At 33.8% G+C, this 26,125-nt stretch overlaps 1 protein-coding gene across 6 annotated transcripts in view; it reads left to right on the forward strand.

Moving 5' to 3' along the window:
* Window positions 1-26,125, forward strand: part of Cntn6 (contactin 6) — a 338,831-nt gene that overhangs the window by 267,194 nt on the left and 45,512 nt on the right. For all 6 annotated transcript variants that reach the window (XM_004854219.3, XM_004854220.3, XM_087182026.1 and 3 more), the window contains one exon: window positions 21,800-21,927. In XM_004854219.3, coding sequence (XP_004854276.1) covers window positions 21,800-21,927 — 128 coding nt within the window. The remainder of the gene's footprint in view (window positions 1-21,799; window positions 21,928-26,125) is intronic.

Below are 26,125 nucleotides of genomic sequence, written 5' to 3' on the forward strand. Positions count from 1 at the left end.
GGGAAGGTAGGAAGAAGAGAGAAATAAAAGAAGGAACATTACTGTTTACACTAGAGATGGTGTGGTATCCTGCAGAACATCCTAGCTCTGAGGCTTTCATACTTAGAACCCAGTGTAAGTTTAGGTAATTCATTTTTATTCTATAGGTCTTCATAGGGAAAATAAATTGGAAGAATTATATTTGAGAGAGAGAGAGAGAAAGAGAGAGGGAGATATCATATTCCCAAATGAAATTAAATGTCCTAAGAGACAGGGACAGAGTATAGAGCATGTAGTCTCGCTGGAAAATTATTTTTTAGATTTGATGACAAAATGCAAGCAAGGTTTATCACAAAAGTAAATACTCATTTCAATGTCTGTTTTAAAGGGGAGAGAGAAATAATCTAGCCCATTTCCTAAATTTTATAAAGCCAGTTCCTAAGCTCAGACACACTGAGTCTCAAAACACATTTTTTAATGTCACACCAAGTTGATGATTTCCCTTAAGTAGCAAAATATATGTGACTTCAGGCTTCTCATACCTCTGGTAATGTATGACTCAATTGTATATATAGGAAAAATAAGAGTCGGATAGAAACAAATGTTTAAATTTTTAGAACGATTCCAAGGAAAAGTAGTTTTTAGTTCTTGACCTTGGAAATACTGATTTGAGCAAATGTACATTTTTAGTTTCTGTCATAAAACTTCTGTATGGTACTGTCTACTTTGAAATTTCCTTGTCACTAACTCTTGTGCCAATAAAATGTAACTACCTGGAGATGGTTGTGAGGCCTCTAAAGGAACTATTCAAAGCAATCATACGCTATTGACTACTTATAAAAAATAGTAGCTATATATATGTATTTTGACAATTTCTTCTAGTTTTTCATGAGTCAAGACCTATATCACATAACTAGTGGGTAATAAGGTTCAGACTTGAAGCCATGTCTTATATCTCCATATTTACATCTTTTTTCTGAAGACAATAGAAAATATACTTTGCTTAATTTTTTGAAGCACTGTTGATGTGTTTTGATCTATTTAGTGTGTTAAAAACCTCCGGTCAAGGAACATTTTTTCATACGGTAAACATGTTTCTTATTAGGATGGGTACTGTCATCAAAGTTTTGCCTGGTTTAAGAATTCTGTCTTTACAGTAAGTGCCTATGTGCATGACAGACTATCCCTTTAGAAAATTTTCCTATAGCTGAAAATAAGTTAAGCACACTAAATATTCCAAAGACTACTTCATTTCCCTCTGTGAATTAGTTGTCATCCAATGTCTTTCTCATACATTTGGATATATCAGTTATTTAAAAATAGCACTTAAATGGAAGAGAACCAAAAGGTATATCACTCTGGGAAAAACTAGGATTTATTAAAATATTTTTACACAAGGAATTAGAAAACATGGATTTTGTTCTCAGGTCTATCATTAATGTGTACATGATCTTGCATGAAATTGTTAGCCCACTATTTTTTCTTTGATATCCCACTTTCCTGGGTTTAAGAAAAAAACAATAAGAAAACAATGATAAGAAATATCAAACACTATATTCATGTAGTGACTGACTGCACGAAGGCAACAAATTAATCACAAATCAATAGAAAACAATAGACTGGTGGGTTGAAATTGCAACTGCTATCTTAGTTATGATTTCATATATTTTTAATTTTTAATGAGGTGCTCAGGTGACCAAATGACTAGGCTAAACATGATGATTGTTGTGAACCTTCATATATGTGAAAAATCTGGTTGGATGGATTCAGAGGGTATGGAAAGCCCTTGTATCTAGTCCACAAGCACCTTGAGGACAGTGAGTATCACTGTTTAATCCACCATAAGCATTAGACAGCATGGAGCACAAACCTGGAACACAGCACCCATCAATACATATTTTCTGCATTGTGAAATTAATAAAAATTAAAATTTATTTTACTGACTTTAGAGAAATTATAGTTAAACCAAAAATGTTAATAATGAATACACTCATAATCCTCTCATTTAATCCATTAATTCTACAAATATTCATTGAACATCTGTTATATACCAATTACTCTACTAAACTGTGGGGATAAAATGTTAATCTAGCTAACCACAGGACACATAACACTCTCTTTGTTACTTCTTAAGAAATTGTTTTTCTTCAAGGTTATTTGGAGTCATACATTAGAGTTCATGGCCCAATTCTACTTGTGTTTTAGGTGATAACTCAGTAAACCCTTTAACTTTCCTGGTTCTTAGGTGATCCATTTTGGAAGAATACTTGTCTTTCCCACAGAGTTGTATGGGATTCCAGTGCCATAGCCAGTGTGGAAGAACCAATGATCTGCATACAGTCCACTACCACTGGATGCATTTATTGCTGACATCCCAACATTTAAACAGATGCCAGTTGTTCATGCTTAAATCTGGCAATTAGAACAACCAAAATCTTAACCCTTCCAAGTCAAGTTGAATGCAGATTAAGCTCATGTCAGCAAGGCATTCTGAGGGAATGGGAGAAATCAATTCTATGTCTGCTAAATTTGATTAATGTGTTAGTTACTTTTCTCTCATTGCTGAGACAAAATACATGACACCCAAAGTTAAAAGGGAAGGGGTGTATTTCACTTACAGTTTGTAGAAGTTTCAGTCCATAATCAGCCAACCCCAAGGCAGAGATGACAAACAGGCATGGCAGAGCAGAAACAACATGGCATGCACAAGGTAGAAAAAGTAGCAAGAGAGAGTTTAAGAGCATCTTTCTGCCCTTTTTATCTGATTTGGACTACAGGGATTAGGGTGGTGCCAAACTAATGACTCACATGTAGTGGTTTAGTAATCACACACCTTTCACCCCAGCATCACACATTCCAGATTCAACTACCTGTGAAAAAGAAAGTCCCACCTCATCTGCCTGAGACTTTGAGGGGACATCTAAACACAACAATTAATCACTTATTTTTTTCATTGTAGATTTACTTAACAAATGAACTGACAGAAATCAAAAGTCCTAGATTCATCTCCTTATGCCCAGTGACTACTGGCTACCTACACCTATGCAGGATCATCCCCTGACAGCATTAAACACAATGCCAGAATCTCCCAGTGCTTAGTCATAATGGACATTCAAGCTCTGAACAAAACCCAAGAGATGGCAGAGAAGAAATTCTGTCCTATTACTGAAAAAACAATAATGAGATCCATATGTGATTCACAGTATTTCTCCCTCATTTCCTAAAAACATAAAAATAAAATAAAATAGATACATGTCAGACAAATTGTCAGTAGAAATAAAAACAACTATTGTAAGCATCCCCTATTTTCTGGGTAGTAGAGCAGGCACTTTGCATGTCTCAAACATTAAAAAATATTTGCACATTCTGATTATTTCTGAAGATCATAGTTGTCACAGGATATATGGTTACATTGGTCTCACATTTTTTCTCTGTAATCTTGAACTGCCAAATACAAACACTTCAGAATTCACAGTCAAGCTTACTGAATTGTAGAAATACTATCCCTTGGCAATTGTTCTCAGAAAGTGATTGTTTTCTACAGGCTTGAAATAAGAGGACAATTGTCCTCTCTGAAACCATTTCTATTACCTTTACTTACTCGCCCCAAGTATATATTTTTGAACAGACCTTATCAAAGTGTACATTCTGTGTGCTTTATCCTACAATAATGCCATCATTAAATCCTGCATGGCCTTGACTACCTGGCAAATGAATATACCTTGTGGGACTAGGCAAATCCATTAGATTGCATGAAATTTTTGAATAAGTGGTTCTTATTCAATTCCTCAACCCCAAAATATACAGCAGACATCCACTTTCATCTATTTGGCATTCCAGCACTTCAACACCTGCCTTGCAGACACAATATTCCATTGTAGAAAATGCTAATGAGAAAGCTATGGAGATAGCAGAGGAAGAGAAAGATAGAGAAGGCAAGATAAGGGATAAGGGGATGAGGGAGAAACTTGAAGAGATACAACCTGGAAGAGACAAGAGAGAAGACATAGTTATTGTGAAACTCACTTGATCTTTCTGTTCTTCCCATGCAAAAAGATTCACCTCAGAAGAACTGCTGGAAAGCTCACAGCATAGTGTCTGACACAGAAAAGAAACAAAATAAAACTTACCTTATCTTCATCATTCTTCTGACTAACCTACTTGGACAAAGTAATTCTTTTAGATACAAAGCTCATTACCCAATATATAGCTACCATTACATTTTATCCCTGAAGTCTTTTTGTGGCTATCTTACCTGTAGAGCATCACCCAATTAGGATCTGGCTGCCTGAATATACCTCTCTTCCTGTTTGATGCTTCTCTAGATATTTTACAATAGCTAACTTCTAAATCATTACTGTTTCTTCCATTTACCTTTACTCCTGAGTGTTCAGCCTTAATAAGAAAACCCCCTCACACATGCCTTTTCATTTCAGCATCAGCCATCATGCTGCAACTGAACAGCGGGCTTCTCTACCACATCCTCCTCCTTGCAGAGCTTCCTAATGGAACAAGCAAATAAACCTAATTTTATTTTGTATCACCAACTATTTAATGTAATAGTGCTTAGTGCATCAGGTAGCATGAGTATCAAGTAGGCAAATGAACCATATGTTCCTATGTGTAAAGAAGAATGACAGTCTGCATAATTCCAGGCTTATTACAATCTCCCTTCTGTGCTGCCTCTTTGTAATCAAATTTTAAATTGTTCATATTCAACTCCTGAGAGCCTTGTTAAGGTGAGCCTTTCCGAGGGAATACATGTTGAAGATGTCAAGAGCCATCTGATTCTCTTGCCTGTGTCACAGGAAGCTATAACAAGCTAAATTCCTGTACGTCTCCCTGTCAGTCTTGTTCTTGTTTTTCCCTTTTGGCATATAATCTTTCTTTTTTTATCCCCACTGGTCTCCACCAATGTGGGGCACTAATTCTTTCACACAATTCATGAAGAACCACCCATGTGCCTTGGGCTGAAAATGCTCTGGTTCATTAACAACCTAAAGCCTGCCATTAAACCCAACCTGCATATCTGGGTATTTGTTGTTTTGAACTGCTGAACTGTGTTGCAATATTATTGCTGAAGGTCCCTATTTCAATATTAACCTGTGGCTTTAAACCAAGGGTAAATATAACAAACAAAATAGTTTCACAAAATAAGTAACACAACTTTTCTTATATAGCATGGAATGCACAGCATGGAATGTCCAAGTAGGTTAGCCCGAAGAATGATGAAGTTAAGCTAAGTTTTATGTTGTTTCTCTTCTGTGCCCGACACTATGCTGTGAATGTTCCAGAAGTTCTTCTGAGGTGTACATCTACAATGGAAAGTTGATAAATTTCATTTTAGAGGTGCTGTGCAGACAAAAGGCGGTATCAGTATGTTTTAAATTTGATTGTGCATCATAGGAGCATTAGGAGAAACGCAGATCCAAAAACTGTGTCCAAGATTTTGATTTAGTAGTTTTGAAATAGGTCACAGGAATCTGCATTTTGCAAGCTTGCTTCTTCAGCTCCCAAGAGCAACTAAGTCTGTTGAATACCATCTGGAGAAACATTGGTTTGGTGTGTACACATTTTCCTTTCTCTCAGAACATTTGATCCCTATACTAAAAATTCAAGTCTTCAACTTATTTCATTGTTGAAGAGATGTAAAGTTCTCTCCTGCATTACTTTTAGAAAGTATGAATGTAACTTTCTCTAGAATAATGGCAGCTTACTATCGGTGCTTGTTTCTAATTTATAAATGACATTTATTTCTTCCAAAATTTACATAAATATTCAATAGGAATAACATTATAGACAGCAAAGGTCAATTATAAGTGCAATTTATACAAATGACCTTTTGTTCTTTCAATCTTTTGAAAAGAAAATAATACTTGATATGATTAATGTATGATGTTACTTACTGAAAAAAAATGGCTGGTTGGTAGATATTTCTTACACCTACACTTTGCTTTTAATGCTAGTGAGCAAATAGAAATAAACAAGTAAAAATAAATAAATAGAAAGATAATTTCTACTTAGTACAGCATAGCTGAATCAATAAAAACTGGAAATATTGTAAATATGCTAATATATCCAAAATGAAGCAGGAAGCTGTCAGAACACTTTGTTAGTCACTGGCAATGATATTCTAATTTCCTTTTCCTTTTTTAATGGAATTTTTAAATGTTTTCCAAGTGAAATTTGTATGAGAACACGTTTCATACAACATAAAACTGAACCATTCTGTCTAATGTTCTAGACAGAGAGGCACTGTCCCACACTGTGTACTCTCTGCTTCTCAGCCTCAAGTAGTTCTCAGCGTCCCCTAAGGATCCCAGAGGTCTCCCTGGACCAACAGATTGAGAACTGTTCATTTAAGAGAAAAATTGAATTCTCAAAAGTGACTTGTCATACTTTTCACTTATAAATTTACAAACACAGTGACAAATCAATTTAACAGGCCTTGTGCAAGATTCTGGTTTATGAATGAAACGACCTCGAGTCGTGTTGGTGAGGCAGAGAGAGGAGGTCCGCAGCTTCTGTGCAGTGCAACACAAATGTGTGAAAACCATTCACTAACTTGGCTTACAGGAGTCCAGCAAGGCCTCAGCAGGTTGGAGGTGAGTGAGGTGGCACTTGAAGTGAGTAGTAACTTTTGCCAGCATGGGAAAAGGGAGAAGTTAGGGATGTATTATGTGAACTTTTACTCTATACGAGGTGTCATACTTGGAGACAATTTAAAGTTAGATAAAGATTTTCCTACTTCAAGACAAGGTTCATGTTCCTCAAGATTTCCCTACATACAAGTAAAGAAGACTCAAATCATTTTATGGATCACCTAGCAGTTGACTCTGTCTATATGAGAGATGCTGGTTATACATTTTTGTTTTACCTCTCATTAAATTAACCAATACAGACAGAAATCTATTCTTCTCGTACTTGTCTCTGAGTTTTACCAGGGAAGAATAATGATGATGGTAATAATGCCTATTTATACAGTATCTGTCATGGACAGGTAGTAGATCTTTCATGTAATTTTTTATATAATATATGTAAGAGGTATTTGTCCATGATTTTAGATGACTAAAATTAACATTTAGCAAAGGTGAGCATCACATCCACAATCACATGACCAGTACAAAAGCATTCAGTGGAAAAGCATTCAATGGAAAGCATTCAATTCCAGGAAATTGTGACTCCAAAGCCAGAGACAGGAGGCAGAGAGGGAGAGTGTATCAGTCAGTGCTTACTAGAGAAATAGGTTTAATACAAAATGTATAAATATATAAGAATTTACAAGACTAGCTTACAATAGCAGCCCACAGAGTCAGGTGTGGAAGAGCGCAAAAGGTCTGTTGGTGCTGGGCATCAAAGGATCCAGTTGAAGGCCTGGAGCTCACTGCAGTGTCCCATGCAAGACCCTATCAGGAAGCCAAAAGGTCTGCAGTGGAAGTCAGGAGATGACATCCAAGGTGAAGGTGAAGACTGGAGCTGCTCTGCAGAAACAGAAGCAAGCCTGCCTTCGTTTCCCTTTTATACCATTCTGGAGACCAGCTATCCTAGGTTCTGGGTGTCTTCCGCACCCAGAACTATGCTGAGCCGATATAGTTGAGTGTTTCTTACCCAAGTTGACACAATCAATTAACTAGCACAGAGAGGGAGAGCTTTTTACATTCTATTTCTGATGAATTATAGTGACCATTTGTGGAACCACAAGCATACCTTCAAACCATGCACATTGGTTTTTCTTTGTCCAGAGTTAGATTAAAAACTCTTCTGAAAACAGTGTTTATATAATCAAACTCTATTTTTTAAATCAATTAAAGTGTCAAATAAATCTCTGTGTTGTCCAAACACTGATAGAAAGAGCCTTAATGATTCACAATAAAATAAGTAAAGCTTATTTAGTGGCTTAGCATCCTGTATCTGCAGTGACTAAATGATAGATTAGATTTTTAATTAAACATCAAATGTAATTTTTTTGTAACATGTAAACATAGATATGCAGATTAAATACACAGTGTTGAAGTTTGTCAGCTCCATAAAGGAATGGATCTGGGTAGGAAATTAGTAGAAGAGAGTCAGGGTTAGCAGATTAGAGTCATTTCTAAGTTGGTGCCCTAGTCTCAGCCACTTTTGTAAGTGTAATTTGTAGATTCTTAGGGATGCAGTAAATCCTTAGGCAAACTTGTTCAAAAATAAGAAATTTCTCTCCATATATCCTTTTTAAAGCCATGTTCAAGATAGCAGGAGTAATCATTTCCTAGATACTCATACTCTGAAATCATCAGATTAGAGAGACTGAAAAAGAATAACACCCATTATTTTTCTGGCACAACTCTTTCGCTTTTCAAAGGGAAACCAAGAACCTTAGGGCTGAATTACAGGTTTAAAACCTCTTCTGTATCTGAATCAATCTATCTCAAAGTTTGAGGCAGGTATAACTTCACCTTTGTGAAATTTCATAACGGTGAAGAAATCACACTGTTATGGTGTATATCTAGATGCCCCCCCCCCCGCCAAAAGCCTCATACACTTATGGATGGGGCTTTTCTGAAATGGCTGGGTGTAGGGTGTGTGAATGTGAATTAAGGGAGTGTGAATATGGATTAGGAGTGTGATGATTGCATTAGTCCACTGATTGGTTAAGCATAGTTCTGGGTGTGGATAATGGGAAGGCCCACCCTGGGTGTGGGTGGCACCACCCAAAAGGCTTCTAGCTTGCATGTGATAAAAGGGAAAGAGAGACTTGCTGCTTGCAGTCTCCTGCCTGCTCTGCCATAGACTCTTTTTCCTGTGCCTGCCTCTCTGTCATGCCACCCTGCCTTGGAATCAGCCATCTATGAACTGGAAGTCAAAATATGGCTGTGAGCCAAAATAAGTATGACTGGGAGCCAAAATAAATCTTTATTCCTTTAATTTTTGGGTGTTGGGCATTTTATTTTAGCAATGAGAAAAGTAACTGGACACAAATACTAGGCTCATCATAAATATAAAGAAAGCAAAACTATAATGCCCTCCCAGTTTTCAGGCTTCACCATTCCATCTGCACAATTCTCTCCCCCATTGTATTTGTATTCCGATCTCTTAGCTATTTTGGGAACATATTCCTTTTTTTCCCTTAATTTCTTTTTAAATCCTGTGTTCAGAAACTTTTTTGTCCTTTGCCAACTTTATAATTCCCCATCTTTTCTTTTAATTTAGTTGGGCTTTAAGGCATTTTAGCATATGAGTCTATATTAACTCCCCTTTGTGTTTTCTAAGGCATCCCAAAATACTGCAGCAAATGCAGCTACTTTTCGTTATCTTCCCCTTCTTTGCTGAACAGATGAGTATTCCTCTTAGGCCTATTTTACTGGATTAATTTAGCTAAGCTTTCCATCTGATGCTGTTTTGTTAATGTTAAATCATATTTCCTTAACATTTTATGGTAGTCAGCCTTAGCAGCACATTCTTTGGCATGCCATTGGAATTAAGACACATCATGACACCAAATAATTATGTTATTTAGCAACTGCTGTTATCTACCAACTCCTAATTTGTGTCATAATTCAGTCAACCCTGAATCTGTGTTTGTGTTCTGTGTCAGACACTACAAAGCTGATACTTAAATCATTTCTGTATATTAAGCAAGGAGACGCATCTTGATGAACACTGAAGTCTGAATATTTGTTGCTTTGTTTTCTCTGGAGTTTAGGGCAGTTGAACCAAAAATTTATCTTTGAATCCTGTGACTTTTCACACTAGTAATTACACATTAGGCATAAAATACAACTGCAGAAATAAGGAAATCTGAAAAACAAGGCACTGGCAGCAGTAGCATCTTTATTCCTATTTAAATTTAAATATATTGGTGTCAATTTCTAATCTCTGCATAACACTTCTAAACAACACTTTGCTAATTAAAACTTTTCAGTTAGATGCATGAAGACCTCCAAATCATCTCTGAATAATTAGTTTGTGCAAGTATAGCTTCAGTGTTTTAAAATACATATTTCTCCTGTCTGTTGAGAGTGATAAAAACAACAGAAAAGGTAATTTAAAGGCACCCAGGGGTGTCTTTTTCTCATAGGCACCTTAGCAAACTCCACTTCATGAGCAAAGTTGGATTTTGTGCATATTTGTATACATTTGTGTGCTACCAGTTTATCATGCTTGTTCTTATGGGTTTTTGTAGATTTTTATTTTCATTTCCTTTTCTTTCCTTTTTCCACTGACTCAACTGTCCATATAAAAGAATCACACTGTGCCTGATGTAACTCAATAAATAAGCTTATGAAAATACTATTACTTTTTCTGGAGCTATGACGGACTCCAAGAAAATATTAGAAATAGTATCACCAGAAGTTTTGTGAATCAGTTAAATATTTAAGTCATACAACGAGGTGGATATTATCATAATAATTAAAATTTTTTTTTTCATGGCTTGTATTGTAATCTTTATTTTCTTGGCCTGAACTCCACAGAATAGTGATAAGGATCTATTGTGTATATTCAAATTGTATTCTGACAAATTGAATGTATTTCTTTATCTCGACCATGATACTACTCTATGTGTTATGCAAAATTTAAGTTCTGTATCAGTTAATCACTCTGTTTATAACTAGCATTTATTTTTAAATAAAGCCATTATTTGACTAAGTGACATCTGTTAGCTTACTAAATTTATTGATAATCTTATTAAATATGCATTCAGGTCTAGGAAAAGGAGGGTAAACATTTAAAAGTCAATACAATTAGAAGATATAACTTTATGAAATACCTGCTAATTTTAGATTGTGGAGAATATAAGTTAATATAAAAATAGTTCCTATTTTGGGGTGTTCACTATCATCTAGCTGTTATTTATGTATAAACATATAAATAAATGGTATCTAGAGGGTATTTGTTGCAGGACTTCCCTCAGATTCCAGTGTCTGCAGATGCTCAATTCCTTTATATGAAATGGAGTAGTATATATATATGCAACCTACACACATCCTCCCAGGTAATTTAGATCATCTCTCATTTACTTATAATATCAATTTTAATGTAAATGCTATGTACATCATTGTATTCTTTAGAGACTAATGACAAAGTCTGTACATTATAAGTTCAAAACAGGTGCAATAGTTTTCCTAATATTTTTGATCTGCAGTAGGTTGAATGCTTGGATGGAGTACACACTGGAAATGAAAAGCCAACTGTGTGTGTATCTATGTGATTATTTTTTCATTTATTTCTGAAAGCAAATTGATGGCATTATTGATATTTCTATCCCTATTCTACATATAAAGTTTACATAGAAATGAAGGAGGTTCTCTCTAAATAAGATGGCCAAAAAGGAGAAGCCAAGCTCACACCCAAAGCAATCTGAATTTAGAGTCCATGGTCTTGTAACCTTTATGTCATCTGCCAATTTTTTCTTTTTAGTTTCTGCAGTATATTGGAAAAGCAATGATTTATCTAAACAAAATTAAAAATACAAAGCAACATAGTGATTCAGCTAATGTTTCAGTAGAAAAAGCATTGGCTCTAAACAGAATACCCGGATTAGGACTGTGGTTAGGTTACTTATGGAATTCTTTACTGCTCAGTCTACCTATTTAGAAAAACAATAGTCTCTATTTCTGGAGACTGAGAATACTGGAATGATAGTGATTAAGGGGAGCAATATGTTAAAGAATGCTGTATACCATAGCATGGTCCTTTTGGAAAAAGAGCTCAATTCACTTTTTTTTTAAATTAAATTCTTTTATTGGTACATTGTAGGTATACAACACAATTACATTTCTCATTGGGAATTATACCTTTACATAATGCATCTTGGTTCTTATTTTTTCCCCATTCCTAGCCCTCCCTTCATGCCCTCCACCCTTCCCTATTTACAAAGACTTTATTTCCATTTTTTCCATTTCTCATCATTTTTCCTTTCCCTTTGTTCCTTTTCCCTGCCCCTCCCACTACCCCTACCCCTTTGAACCTTTTCTTCCTATTTTACATTATCGATTATTCATGCTAATCATTGGTACATTTTAGGTATACAATATAATGACATTCATCATTGGAAAGTTGCACCTTTACATAATCTCTCTTGGTTCTTCTTTTTCACCCTTGCCCAGCCCTCCCTTCAACCCCTCCATTCCTCCCTATTTACAAAGATTTTGTTCCTATTTTTCCATTTTCTCATATTAATCCCATTTCCTTCAATTCTTTCCCCTAGCCCCCCACTTCCTTCCCCTTTGCCCCTTTTCTTCCTATTTCACATTACCTATTATACATTTAGTCCTTATTAACACTTTCAGTTTCTCACACCAGAGAAACTATTTGGTATTTATACATGTGTGTCCTATTTATTTCACTTAAGAGTATCGCCTCAATGTGCATCCACTTAGCTATAAATGTCTCTAATTTCTCATTTTTGTAGCTTGGTAAGGAATTTTTAAAAGATCTCTTCTTAATTGACAATGAGATTAGCATAAATATTATACCATACTATGATACTCAGGTACAATGATCATTAAAATCCAAAAGCAATATTTGATCTAAAATGAATCCCTGTGGGACATTTTATGTAAAACCCAATTGTGAAGAGTAAAAATTTATACACACTTTTCTACTTCTTCTCTAACTCATTTTAATCCAATCTATTTTAATTTTCCAAAAATCAGTAAAATTAGTCAATTAAAATTTCATGATCTACAGTATTATCTTTAGATGGAACTGGAAGCAATACTCCAGTTAATAATCTCAGTACAAAAATAGCAGTATTGCTCTAGTTTCAGCAATAAGAAATTATAATTGCCCAGTGTCCTGATTTTTCTTAGTTTAAGAAATTTAGCTATTGTAATCTTCTATGTTCTCAAATGTTATGACAAGCAATGATTGATATCAGACAAAAAAATTAGAGACTTCCCCATTTTCTTCTCATACTTTGATAACTACATATTCATATATATTCTTATATATATTCACATATATATCTTTTATATATTCACATATATATTCACATATATATCTTAAAGATTGGGTATACTCAATTAATTGCAGCTATGAAATACATGTGAACATTAGTCTTTACTTTATTTGTAGGAAAGTAAGGGTTAAACCATTCCATCTTAGTGTTTATGTGACTCCTTAGAATAACAAAATTTGACCTGCATGTTGCAGGTAAAAAAGCCCTACAAGTTAATTTGATAGAATATTCTGCCTCGCAGGTGTTTTATTCTCAGTAGCCCATCAGGCAAAAGATGAGGGGCATGAAATCAGGCAAACAGACAGGTTATCTATTACTTTTGTTTTCCCTTTATGTTACCTACCCCTCTGACAGTCAGAAGATTGATATGTTGCAGTTCAATCATTTTTTAAAGCCTGACTGTAACACAACAGTTAACCTTGAAATGTTTACATGTGTTGCTGGCTCAATTTTCTACATGCTCCATTTTCTGAGGCCACTATAAGATCTACCCAGTGTCATCTGATTGTCAGGCTCAGCTTGTTGCTCTGAATTTTTACCTTGCAATTAGAGGAACAAGGAGGTACATTATAAATGCTAACTATTAATTTTTCTATCAATTGAATGGCCACACTAAATTCACATTTTTATAGAACATTTTAAAACCAATGTCATAATTTGCAATTTAATCATCTAAATCAAATACTAAGCTGTGGTAATTTGGGGTTTTTTTTTCTATTCACTTATGTTAACAATTGAAATAGTATAATTACATAGATATTTGAGAATTAAGACTTGAGAGAATGTTATTACTAAACTGTGAAATGATTACAGAGGAAGAAGAATGAAACATACAGATACCGTAAGTCAAATTCTAGAACTCACTGACACCAAACCAAGGATAGTCCAGGGATTGATAACCATAGATTACAAAAAGCCACCAAGCACACTGCTGAATTCAGCCAGTCATAAGGATTTTAAGACGGTAAATATTAGCAGCATGAGATTTGGAAATAGCAGTTTAGTCATGGAGAAAAACAAAGCCCAAGCATTAATATCAGAGAAGCATTGAATTAACACAATACTTAGCATGAGTTAATTTTATCTTCATAACAACCATATTATCATTCCTCAATAAACACTACAATATTGGATTAGAAAGACAAGTCACCAAAAACACAGATAAGAAGTTGCGTGAATCCAAGGGAGAGCTTTAAGCACTGAAGCATAGCACTGGCAACTTTCTTGCTGCATGACGTTCCTTTCAAAAAACCTGATAGTTCCATCCTCTCTGTCACATATGGTAGCATTTCATGCATTTTAAAGGTTTACTAGTAGTCTGTTGTGTATGTATATCACATTTACTTAAGTAAAAAAAGTCAAATAGAAAATGAACCACTGCAATCTCACTCCTAAGTGAAATCTTAAAATGTTGATCTTGTGGGGGCTGAAAGAAGAATAGTTGTTACCAGAGACTGGAGCCAAAAAAAGAGGAGTTGAGCATTGAGTCAGGCCAGTCGATGGACAATGTTATTTACTGTTAGATTGGAGAAATAAGTTCTGCTGTTGTGTGGTTCAGTAGGATGAATGCCAATACATTATATTATATCTCAAAATAGAAGAGAAGAATTTAAGTATATTAAGCATAAAAGAATGATAAAATTTTTAAAGTGTTGAATGTCCCCTGGGTTGGTCATTACCCAATATATACATAAATCACATTATACCTTATAAATATGTATTAATATTAAGTGTCAACCACAAATTATATAACAAAAGCCTGGTACACATATTTCAGACCCCTTTGTTCAAACTATGACAAAACATCTCTTCCCATTTGTGTTACTGTTATTCCTCATGGAACTATAGAAGTGCTTATATTCTTACATAGTATAAGAAGTCAATTCACTAAAAAATAGCATACTGACAAGACTAGAGGGCAGAAACAGTGTTAAACATTTTACATCACTAATATTGTTTGATCCTTATGACTCTGGGACACAAGTAATATTAATATCCCCATGACAAACATGAAGACTTGGACTGTTAATTCCCTTGGCTCTGAGCACACAAATATTAAATTTTGGAATGAGATTCAGTCATAAGTTCATTGATCCCAAAGCACATATCCTTGCCCACTCTGCTAATAACACCATAATTGCATAAGAAGAAAAAAAACAATTCATGGTACTTGCATTCCCATCACTATTACATATCAAAAGATTTAACAAGGGGATACAGTAGTAAGCCTGTCTTTACAACCTCACAAAAGCGGAGAACTTGGAAAAAATCCACACACACACACACACACACACACACACACACACACAAGTGACTCACCGCATTTCAAGGTACTCCTGGACTATCTGAAGGCCAGATTAAGAGCTTCAGATATTAAGTCAGTATCTGCAAATAGACACACACACACACACACACACACATTTTATGCTGGTCTTCGTAACAATACCTTTTAGCTTTGTTTTGGAAACTTGAAGTGAAACAACACTTAATAAAAAAAGGTGCTTCATATTCAACAAAATCCAACACCCATTCATGATAAAAACCCTACAGAAAATTGGAATAGATGATCTTTAGCTCAAGCTAATAAAGGCTATCTATGAAAAACCAACAGCCAACATCATACTAAATGGTCACAAAATGAAAACCTTCAGGCTAAAATCAGGAACAAGACAAGGATGTCCACTATTACCACTCCTGTTCAACATAGTTCTGGAAACATTAGCCAGAGCTATTTGACAAGAGAAAGAAATAAAAGGAATAAAGATAGGAAAGGAAGAAGTTAAACTGTCATTATTTGCTGATGATATGATACTCTACATAGAAGACCCAAAAAATTCTGCCAAAAGACTTCTAGACTTAATTGACAGATTCAGTAGAGTAGCTCCATACAAGGTAAACACTCAAAAATCGATACCTTTCTTGTACACAAATAACAAACTCACTGAGACAGAAATTAAGGAAACAATTCCTTTCATAATAGCATCCAAAAAACTGAAATATCAAAGAATCAATCTAACAAAGGAGACAAAAGACCTCTACACTGAAAACTACAGCACTCTGAAAAAAGAGATTGAAGAGGATATAAGAAAATGGAAAGATATCACTTGCTCCTGGGTAGGAAGAACCAACCTAGTGAAAATGGGCATATTTCCAAAAGCACTATACATATTCAATGCAATCCCATTTGAAATCCCAACAGTATATTTCACAGAACTAGAGAAAACAATCCAAAATTCATTTGGAACCAGAAGAGACCTAGAATAACAAAAGAAATTCTAGGCAACAGAGACATGACAGGAGTATCACAATCCCCAACTTGAAATTATACTAAAAAACCACTGTGATAAAAACAGCATGGTTCTGGCAAAGAAACAGACTCAAGGACCAGTGGAATAGATTAGAAGACACAGAAACAACTCCAGACATACTCAGGTACCTCATCTTTGACAAAGGAGCCAACCATCCTCACTGGAGGAAAGATAGCCTCTTTTAAAAATGGTGTTGGAAAAACTGGATTTCAACCTGCCAAAGATTAAAACTAGACCCCTATCTTTCACCAAACACTGAACTAAAATCTAAGTGGATTAAAGATCTAAATATTAAGACAGAAACACTAAACTTGCTGGAAGATAAGTTAGGTAGAACTTTCGAAGACATTGGCATAGGAAAAGATTTTATGAACAAATCCTCAGTAGCATAGGAACTAGCACAAAGAATCAACAACTGGGATTTCATCTTTAATAAATAAATTTATTAAATTTATTAAATTAAATTTAATAAATAAATAAATAAATTTCATTTTTAATAAAAGCTTCTGCACTGCAAGAGAAACTACCAACAGAGCTAAGAGACAACCTACAATGTGGGAAAAAAAATTTACCAGCTGTTCCTCAGACAAAGGTCTACTATCTAGAATATACAAAGAAATCAAAAAAGTCAGACCCCCCCAAATATAAAGACCTGATTCAAAAATGGGAATCTGAAATGAACAGACATTTCTCAGACAAAGAAGTAAAGCAGCAAATAAATATATGAAAAAATCTTCAACATCACTGGTCATTTGAGAGATGCAGATGAAAACAACACTGAAATTCCACTTCACCCCAGGAAGAATGGCTGCTATCAAGAAATCAACCAATAACAAATGTTGGTGGGACTGTGGGGAGAAAGGAGCCCTTCTCCATTGTTGGTAGGAGTGTTGAGTGGTACAACCACTGTGGAAATCAATATGGAGATACCTCAAAGAACTAGGATTAGAGGACCCATTTTACCCAGCTATCCCTTTGCTGGGTATGTTTCCAAAAGAATTAAAAGAATCATACCACAGTGATATATGCTCACCCATGTTTATAGTGGTACAGTTTGTAATAGCTAAAACTTGGAAATAGCCCAAATGCCCGTCAACTAGAGACTGGATAAAGAAGGTTTATTTTTTTAATCAAATGGAGTACTACTCAGCCGTAAAGAATGAGAAGCTAAAGACAATTATAGCTAAATAGATGCATATTGAGCCCATACTCTTAAGTGAAATAAATAGGACACACATGTGTAAAGACCTAATAGTTTCTCTTTTGTGATAAACTAAAAGTGTAAAGAAGGTTCAAATGGTATAATTGATAGTGTGAAATAGGAAGTAAAGGTCTAAAGGAGTGGGGGAAATGGGAAAGGTAGGGGAAAGGAAAGAAGGGAAAAGAAAAAAATATGAGAAAAGAAAAAAATGGAAACAAAGTCTTTGTAAATAGGGAAGGGTGGAGGGGGTGAAGGGAGGAGGGCAGGGAAACAGGGAAAAAATAAGAACAAAGATACACCATGTAAGGTACAAGATCCCAAGGAGAAATGTAACTGTATTTTATACCTAAATTGTACCAATAAACTTAATGAAAAAAAAAAAGGTGCTTCCTTATCTGAAGAGAAAGACATAGTTAGGATCTTGTCCTTATACTGCCAAGTGGGTACCTTCATTCACTTATTGCTTCTCTCCAGGCCTGTTTTCTGGTTTGTAAAATGGAAAAGATAACAATAGCAAGCTCAGAGATTTGTCCTATGGATTTAATGAATTAAGATTTATGACACACTTATTAGAGAACCTGTGGAGATAACCTCCTTAACTTTTGACCAATGAGTTTTAATTCCATGGAAAAGAATACCATTGGTATTTATCACTATTACTCACAGTCCTATTGTAACATTTGACATATAGTTACAAACATAGACATTTAACAAATATTTGTTGAAGAAATTAAGAAAGTTAAAGATTTTAGCATCCCTCAATTGACAATCATTCATTTAGTTAGTACTGAATTTTTGGAATCCTTTCTGTAGTTCGATGGTGTTCACATATTTTTGTGCATACCATTACCATCTGTTGTCTATTACTAGTGTAATTTTGATATTAACCCCTAATAAGAAAAATATAACTATAATATGAAATCAATCACATTATTGCTATTTTCTTCCCTATAATTATGTTCACTTTGTTAATTTTTGGTGCAAATCCCTATTTTTATTACCAGAATGTTTTTCCTGCTTTTCACACATAGCCAAGCTTACCTATACCATGGCTGTAATTTGTTTTTAAAGCCAGTGGAGCCTACACATAATCTAAATGAGACTATTTTAATATCTTTCATTGATATATTATGATCTACCCACATACTATCTTTTTGAATATTCTAAAAGAAGAATAGAAATAAAAATTTCAATCTTTATCTTTCTCAGTGAACATTATAAAAGCTGTCAATTAAAATGACCCATTGTTTGTTACATGTAATTTCTGATAAACCAAAAATGTCAATTATGATGCACAGTGTGGATGGTGCTTTTTCATTTTTTTTTCTTTTTTTACATTTTCTTTTTCTTATTTGGGTGTTTGTAAAAGAAAATTTGATGTTATTTCATATAAAGGAAGAACAAAATATATGGTGAATGTTTCAATATTTAAAAAAATTTACAGCATGTTAGGTTTTTCACCCTCAAAATTCTCTCCCTCACTTCAAGCATATTTATCCCATTGGTCCTGCTACTTTTTAAAGGAGTTCTGGAGTCCACTTTCATATGTGTCATTTCTAGGAGTGGTCAAAAATGAAAATATATAGGTTTTATTGACTGCTATTCAATGTTTTCACGCTGCTGGAAAAATTCCTAGCTATAGATGTAGATGATACACATAAATGTTTCTCACATTGATCTCTTCTAATTAAATTCAATAAACTATCTGCTCAGAAGTTTGCTATACACTGAAACACCTTTGTTTCTATGTCAGTGTGGGAATAATTCAAGTCTTAATGTAAAATGGAATCTATTAAGCTGCACATTTCAGACAGTAAATAAGATATAAAATATCTGCTATTGTAAAATAGTCTAAGATAACATTTCTATAACAAATCCAATTATATACCATTGAGCATCCTAAAACCCAGATGTGGCCCTTTCCACTCATTGATAGAATATAGAATTCTTCATGAATAATAAGCCCAACATCAGAAGCTGGTTTCGTACGAATTCTAATTGGTAGATATTGTCTGTGTTTCAAATTGGGTAAATAATGATATTAGCTACATTTCATGTTATATACATATTAGTAACAATGATATGTTTGCAAAGCAACAGAAATATTTTGTTAATGCTAATGGGTGTAATATACATGCAAATTATCTTGCTTTTCTTTCCTTTAAAATGATAGGTATTAAAAGTCAATGTGTCATCACTTATTTTGGTGAAATCTGTACTACCCACTGTTGCTTTTAGAGCTCCATTTTTTCAAAGTTGATAATTACATTTGTAATGCATAAGGAGCCTAAAATTGGACACATGCTTTTATTTTTCCATATTGTCTCTTCTTACTAAAACATTTGATGGTGATATTTTTTTGTCCAAAAATCAATCTTGGGGTTTTCCTTGATTACAGATTGTATTAATGTTTGCTTTAGACTATTTCTGAGTATTAGAGAAAACTGAATAGAGACCATTCTATGAAAGACTGCAACTTCTTAGATAGACACCTCTGTATACTGTATGTTTTTTAAAAAGCAAGAAGGAAAATTTCAGACCAATTTATTCTTATCCAATGCTTATTTTTCTCTTGTCTCAGATCCCCAAATGTGGGAACAAACTTTTGTCTGTACATTTACTGAACTATTGAACTAATTTTAATCTTATTGCTGATATTTTGTTTGTCCCATCAGTTCATAATCTTAACATGTTCAAAGAGTACAGGTTATTTTATGTAACGTTCCTCAGCTTAGGTTTGCTGATGTTTCATTGTCATTTTTACATTTCCAGGAAGAATATCACATAAATGATATTGTTTATCCTCACAATGTCAATGTGTTCCATTACTGCTGATGTTAACTTGTAGTCTAAATGCTATCAGATTTATTCCTTCTCAAGTTAAAAATGAATATGTTGGCACCAAACCCTATGAGGCATGATGAAAGTAGTTCTAAGAGGGAAGGTAATAACTGTACATGCACACATAAAAATAGTATAGTGAAACAATGTGATATTTGCAGATATGTGTTTCATTTATTTCACTTAAGAGTATGGTCTCTAGGTGCATCCATTTAGATATAAATCTCAAGTTTATCCTTCTTTATGGGTGAGTAGTACTCCATTGTATAAAAAAACTCATCTTCTTTATCTGTTGATTGGTTGTTGGGCATTTGGATTGTTTCCAAGATTTAGCTATTACAAACTGCTGCTATTAACTGAAATTGTGAAAAAGGACCAAAATTTATAATAAATAATGTGAAATAGGAGGAAAAAGTTCAAATAGTAGGATGGGGCACTAGGAAGGGGGGAGGAGGAAAGGAAGAAATAAAAAAGGGAAAAAATAAGAAAAGAAAGATAAAATGGAAACAAAGCTTTTATAAATAAGTAGAAGAAAAAAGGTTGAAAGGAGGGAAGGGAAATGGGAAAAAGTAAGAAAACATTTCACATACAGATACAAATTCTATATGATGAATGTAATCATTATGTACCAATAAACTTAATTAAAAATAAAAATAGAGTGATCTTAAATAAATAACTTAATGATATATCTCAAGGTTCTAGAAAAATAAGAATAATCCAAATCTGAAACTAATAGAAACTACAGAGATCAGAGCAGAAATTAATGAAATTGAGACCAAAAAAAAGGGGGATCAATGAACCAAACAGTTAGCTCTTTGAAAGGATAGGAAGGGAACTCAGGGGATAGAGGAGACAGGAAAGAGAGGCGGTCAAGGGGAAATAAAAAAAGGGGATCAATATGTGATATGTGTTCCAAGTTCGATTCCCGGTACCAAAAAACAAAGTGGTATGTGTATGTACCAGTTCCCCCACAATGAATGCACTTTTTATATATTGCAAAAATATACTAATAAAATTATTGAAGATAAAAACATTAATTCCAATATATCCATGAATCCTTTATCTTTCTACTCCTCTTTGCTCCTTTGGGGTCGGACATCTACATATAATCATATGCATGGTTCTTTTGACTTTCTAGCATTGGAAATTATCATCTTGGTTCAGAACCCTGTTGTTTGGTCATCAAAAGTGCTAAATAAGACAAGATGTCTTATTACATCTTGTACAAAGCCACAGACTAAACAATGTGAAAATTGGCATGTATGTCTCCAAAGTCAAATTCAGTTTTTAACAATATGTTGACTTTTCAAAATACACAGTAAGTAGTTACTTTCTTATTCATTTATCAAGTTGGCATTATACCATCAAGCACTGAAATAAACAGTAAGTCAAGTTATAGTGTAATAATTATAATAATATAATAGTATTTTATGTATGCATGATTTAGTAATGTTTAGGGTGAAAATAAGCAGTTATTATTTGTAGATATTGAATAACCTTACTTGCATTACTTATATACTTTCTTCTTAGAGTATTTCTCTTGGAGGATGGAAGCCTCAAGATACATAATGTTACCAGATCAGATGCTGGGCCATATACATGTATAGCAACAAATCAGTTTGGCATTGCAAAGAACACTGGCAGTCTCATCGTAAAAGGTAGTTTATTCTCTTCATTTGTGCTTCATTAGATGAGAAATGAGTATCATGATACCTATTACTAGTATGAAATTTATGTCATGGGATAGGTGTAAAATATTTGATAAGTTATTTAGGAGTTCTGTTACCATTACCATATTCATTAACAGGATACATGTTTTGCCAGTAGAGTACCATGATAGATATAAATACTTTGTCAGATGAAAATTCTGTTGGTGTGTAATTTGGCAGAGTTAAAACCTACACCTGATGTATTTGCATGCTCACAGATTCATTAGTAGATGGGGCCATGGACATTTTGATAAAGTCACTGCATAATATACTTTTGGTTGAAGATCATTTAGAAGTTCTCATTTTGTATGGAATGGATATATATATATATGTATAAACATATATATGAATATATATATATATACATATACATATATATGTACAGTGGTGCCTCAGTTTATGAACTTAATCATTTTACAATTTTGGGGAAGATGGCTGCATTTGTATTGGTGTAGAGAGGATGGCCATGGTCATGTTTGCCATCCAATACAGAATTTGCAAACAGAAGGAAAAATTTGCTGAATGTTTTTGTTTGATAACCAAGTTGTTTGCAAATAGAAGCATTTGTGAGCCAAGGTATTACTATATATAATATAAACTACATATGTATTTTAGACAACTTATATATATGGCTACCAAATGCATAACCAGTTAATTATTTGTTTACCTCCAAGCCCATAAGTAGTGAAACACAAAGTCTCTTGTATTGACTCTAGTAATCAATTTTTTCTAAAGGCAAAGAATTAAAATCACAGTGTCCATATGAGTCATTATTATATTCTCTTTACAGCAAACAGATAAGCTCATGTAATTTGGGATGGTAAAACTCCCTACTCTTTTAAGACTTTTAAACTATCGTCAATCCAAAAGTACCCACATTTATCACCAAGGGACATAATTAGTATTAGAATTGCCTATGCTCCATTTTTGCTACTTTATGAATCTCAGCTCATAAAGCTAGTATATTTACTGGGAGTCATGTCACTTCTGTCATTTTTTGTCTCCTGGATGATAAAAATGACTAACTTGATAGAGCAAACTGAGCAGCTAATTAAGCCCAAATGATTAAATTTGGCAATTGTTACTTTCTTATCTTTTCTATTAAAAATAAATATATTCATTAAAAAATAGTCAGCTCCTAGACTTCAGCTATTATTTAAACTGTTTCATGGAAAATAAATAGCCACCTTTATCCCTAGAAGATATTTCTGCAAACTTGTCTCAAGCATATTGCATTATGTCAACAATTCTCTGAAACACTCTGAGGAAATGTGACTGATAAAACTTGATGTGTCAAAATTCATCCAGTGTGACACATTTTGGAAAAAAAATCACTTCCTTATGATTGTATTGTCCTCAGTTTTTAGAACAGAGATGGACTTAGTGTTTCACAATATATGCTATGGCTATTTTCAATCACAGGATATTTCTCTGGTAATTTCTGCAATACTTATATACAAAAGAGTGTGAATCTTTTATATTTGAAGAAACAATGTATCTAAAATAGAATAGAAGAGAGATTTATTGCAGCATTTCATATTGGGATGTAGGTAGTATACATTTATTTATTACAGCAACAAATTGAAACATGGTAGAATTAAGTCTTCCAAGTATAGACAATTCCAGGGGCATTAAAATATGAAATAGGAAAGGCAGCAGAAATCACTAGTAGAAATATATTCTCTAAAGATAACTTTATAGAATAGTGATCACTTATATCATATTATTCAGAATACTATACCATTGTTTTGTTGCTAAAATATGATACTGAGCATCCCTTCACTCTAAAGACCATAAATAAACCCCAACAAGTTATTGAATAGATTAAACTGAATTAATAGTTTTCCTTCCTCAAATTTTTCATAATCCTTTGACACCACATTACTCATTGCAATATTGCCTGAGAAACTTGGAAGCATTTGGGCTATGCTTTGTTCTAAGGACTATGGATGTTTCAGACACAGTAATGTTGCCATGCTTTCTATGAGACAGGTTCCTTGTCCTAACAATGGAAGTAAGTTAGTCAATATTTTAGGATATTTTATAAAGAACACTATAACCCCCAAGTACTCTGCTCTCCCTACAAGGAGGAAAATAATTAAATTATTCAGTTTAAATTATGTATATATTTAAACTATACATATAGTATATCTATATATCTATATATAGTGACTTAGTTTTAGCATTCTTTGCTAGGGCTAACAAAACAAAATATCTCAATCTGTATTGTTGATCATCTTCATTTGTCCTACTCATTCTTCTTCTGTAGTGCATTTCATTTTCACCTAAACTATATAATTTACCTATTTATTATGTTTACAGTTTTCTGTCTTCCCTTCCCTTCCAGAACAAAAACCATAAGCAGGACGGGAATTTTTGTCTGCTTTAACCAGTAGTGAACCACAAGTACTAGAACATTGTCAGGAACTATATATGCCCAATAAATATTGATTGAGTCAATGAAAGATCATTAATTACACCCCTTAATTCACCAGGATAATTTCCATCCTGACCTCTTTGTTCTAAAATCTAACATTTTCAAGTTTTCAATATTTAAATGTCTTGAAATGTTAGATTCATGTAAAAAATAATTTTTGAGTGCCTTTGCTTTCCAGCATTTTAAGATTTGTAGTTATACATTTCTAATAGACATCAAACTCCTTACTCTGGTAAGGAAGTAAATATGAAGATACATGAAAATCCTACAGACTTCAAAAGCAGAACTCCCTGTTCTGGTATTTATAAGGCCACATCAGAGGGTAATTTACACATACAAAAAAGCACTTGTTAATATAAATGATGTCCTTAGGTATGACATAAAGTAATTTTCGCTCATTTATATTTAAACATAGAAAGGAAATTTGGGTTGGTTATATTTTAACTGTCATGAAATATCCACATCCTATTTAAAGTATTTTGGAGTCTTTTGCTTTTTTGTCTTTGGCAAGAGCCACCCTACACAATATGAACAGATATACTTAACTATACAAATATAAATAGAAAGAATAACTATTGTGTGTACAGTATGAATAAAAACATATATAAAACTGTGCCTTATTATTTATCATTAATCTTTATTAAGTTTTGTGCCTGTCGTGCACAACCTCTAAAATAAACTACTATCTCTAATTCCCTTTCATGCTGAAATGCTGAAAATATCACTGCCAAGGAATTATTATTTTACAACCTCAAATCGTCTGGGAAAGAATAATAACAGTGTGTATTCATTCAACCATTTTCTTGATTACTGAGTGTACAACCATCTGGTTGTTAAGATGGCATAATATTTGTGTGTGTGCACATGAGTGTCTTTTCCTCATGTATTATGTTGATTTGATTGTCATTACGGAGACGAATATAATTTTGTTTTCAAAACAAAAGCAGCATATAGTAACCTTAACAGTAATAGAGTGGTAAGGAGCAAATGAGAAATTTCACTAAAGCTGATAAAACAATCATCTCTCTTTGAATTTACTTATCAGCATCAGTCATGCAAGAAATGTTGTTGTTAGATAACATGTAAAAAGATAATAGTTACAAGAATAAGATATTTTCTGGGTTAGTTTTTAGCTGATATGGCTTATCTGTGTTAAGAGGATTCTGAAGTTATCTGCACTGTATGTGGGAAATTTCTACTTCACTAATGCAGCAGGATAAAGCAATTTTCCATTCAAACATTGCAAGTACAATTAGCAGCAGCCTTGCCAGATTCTCGCAAGTAGCCCAGTTCAATCTGAGGACATGTTCCATAGGCACAGAAGATTGAAAGGAAAAAGAATTTAGGGGTTTTCATTTTGGAGGACTTTGATTAAAATTACATTTTATACATACACTAAGAGGTATATGAAAATCACATAAAAGGGGAAATTATTTGATCTGGCATTTGGAAAATTATTAAAAAGCAGAGTAACAGCAGGCTATACAAATGATCTTGTTTGCAGGCAACATTTGTTTTTGTTTCCCCACTGGAGAAGTTTCGGATGTTCAATTACAGGCCTCATTGCTTCAGCATTATTTTCAACTGAAATGTCGGAACTTGGAAAAGCATATCTAATGTGCAAATTAAGTTTATTGTCGCTCATTTAGTTGTTTATTCTTTGTGATAGAAGTCTTTATTATACCAGCATACCGAATGGCCTATTCGTTT

This window comes from Heterocephalus glaber, unplaced genomic scaffold (assembly GCF_053883595.1).
Source record: "Heterocephalus glaber isolate CG9 unplaced genomic scaffold, H.glaber_assembly_v1.0 deba00001472, whole genome shotgun sequence".
NCBI lineage: Eukaryota > Metazoa > Chordata > Mammalia > Rodentia > Bathyergidae > Heterocephalus > Heterocephalus glaber.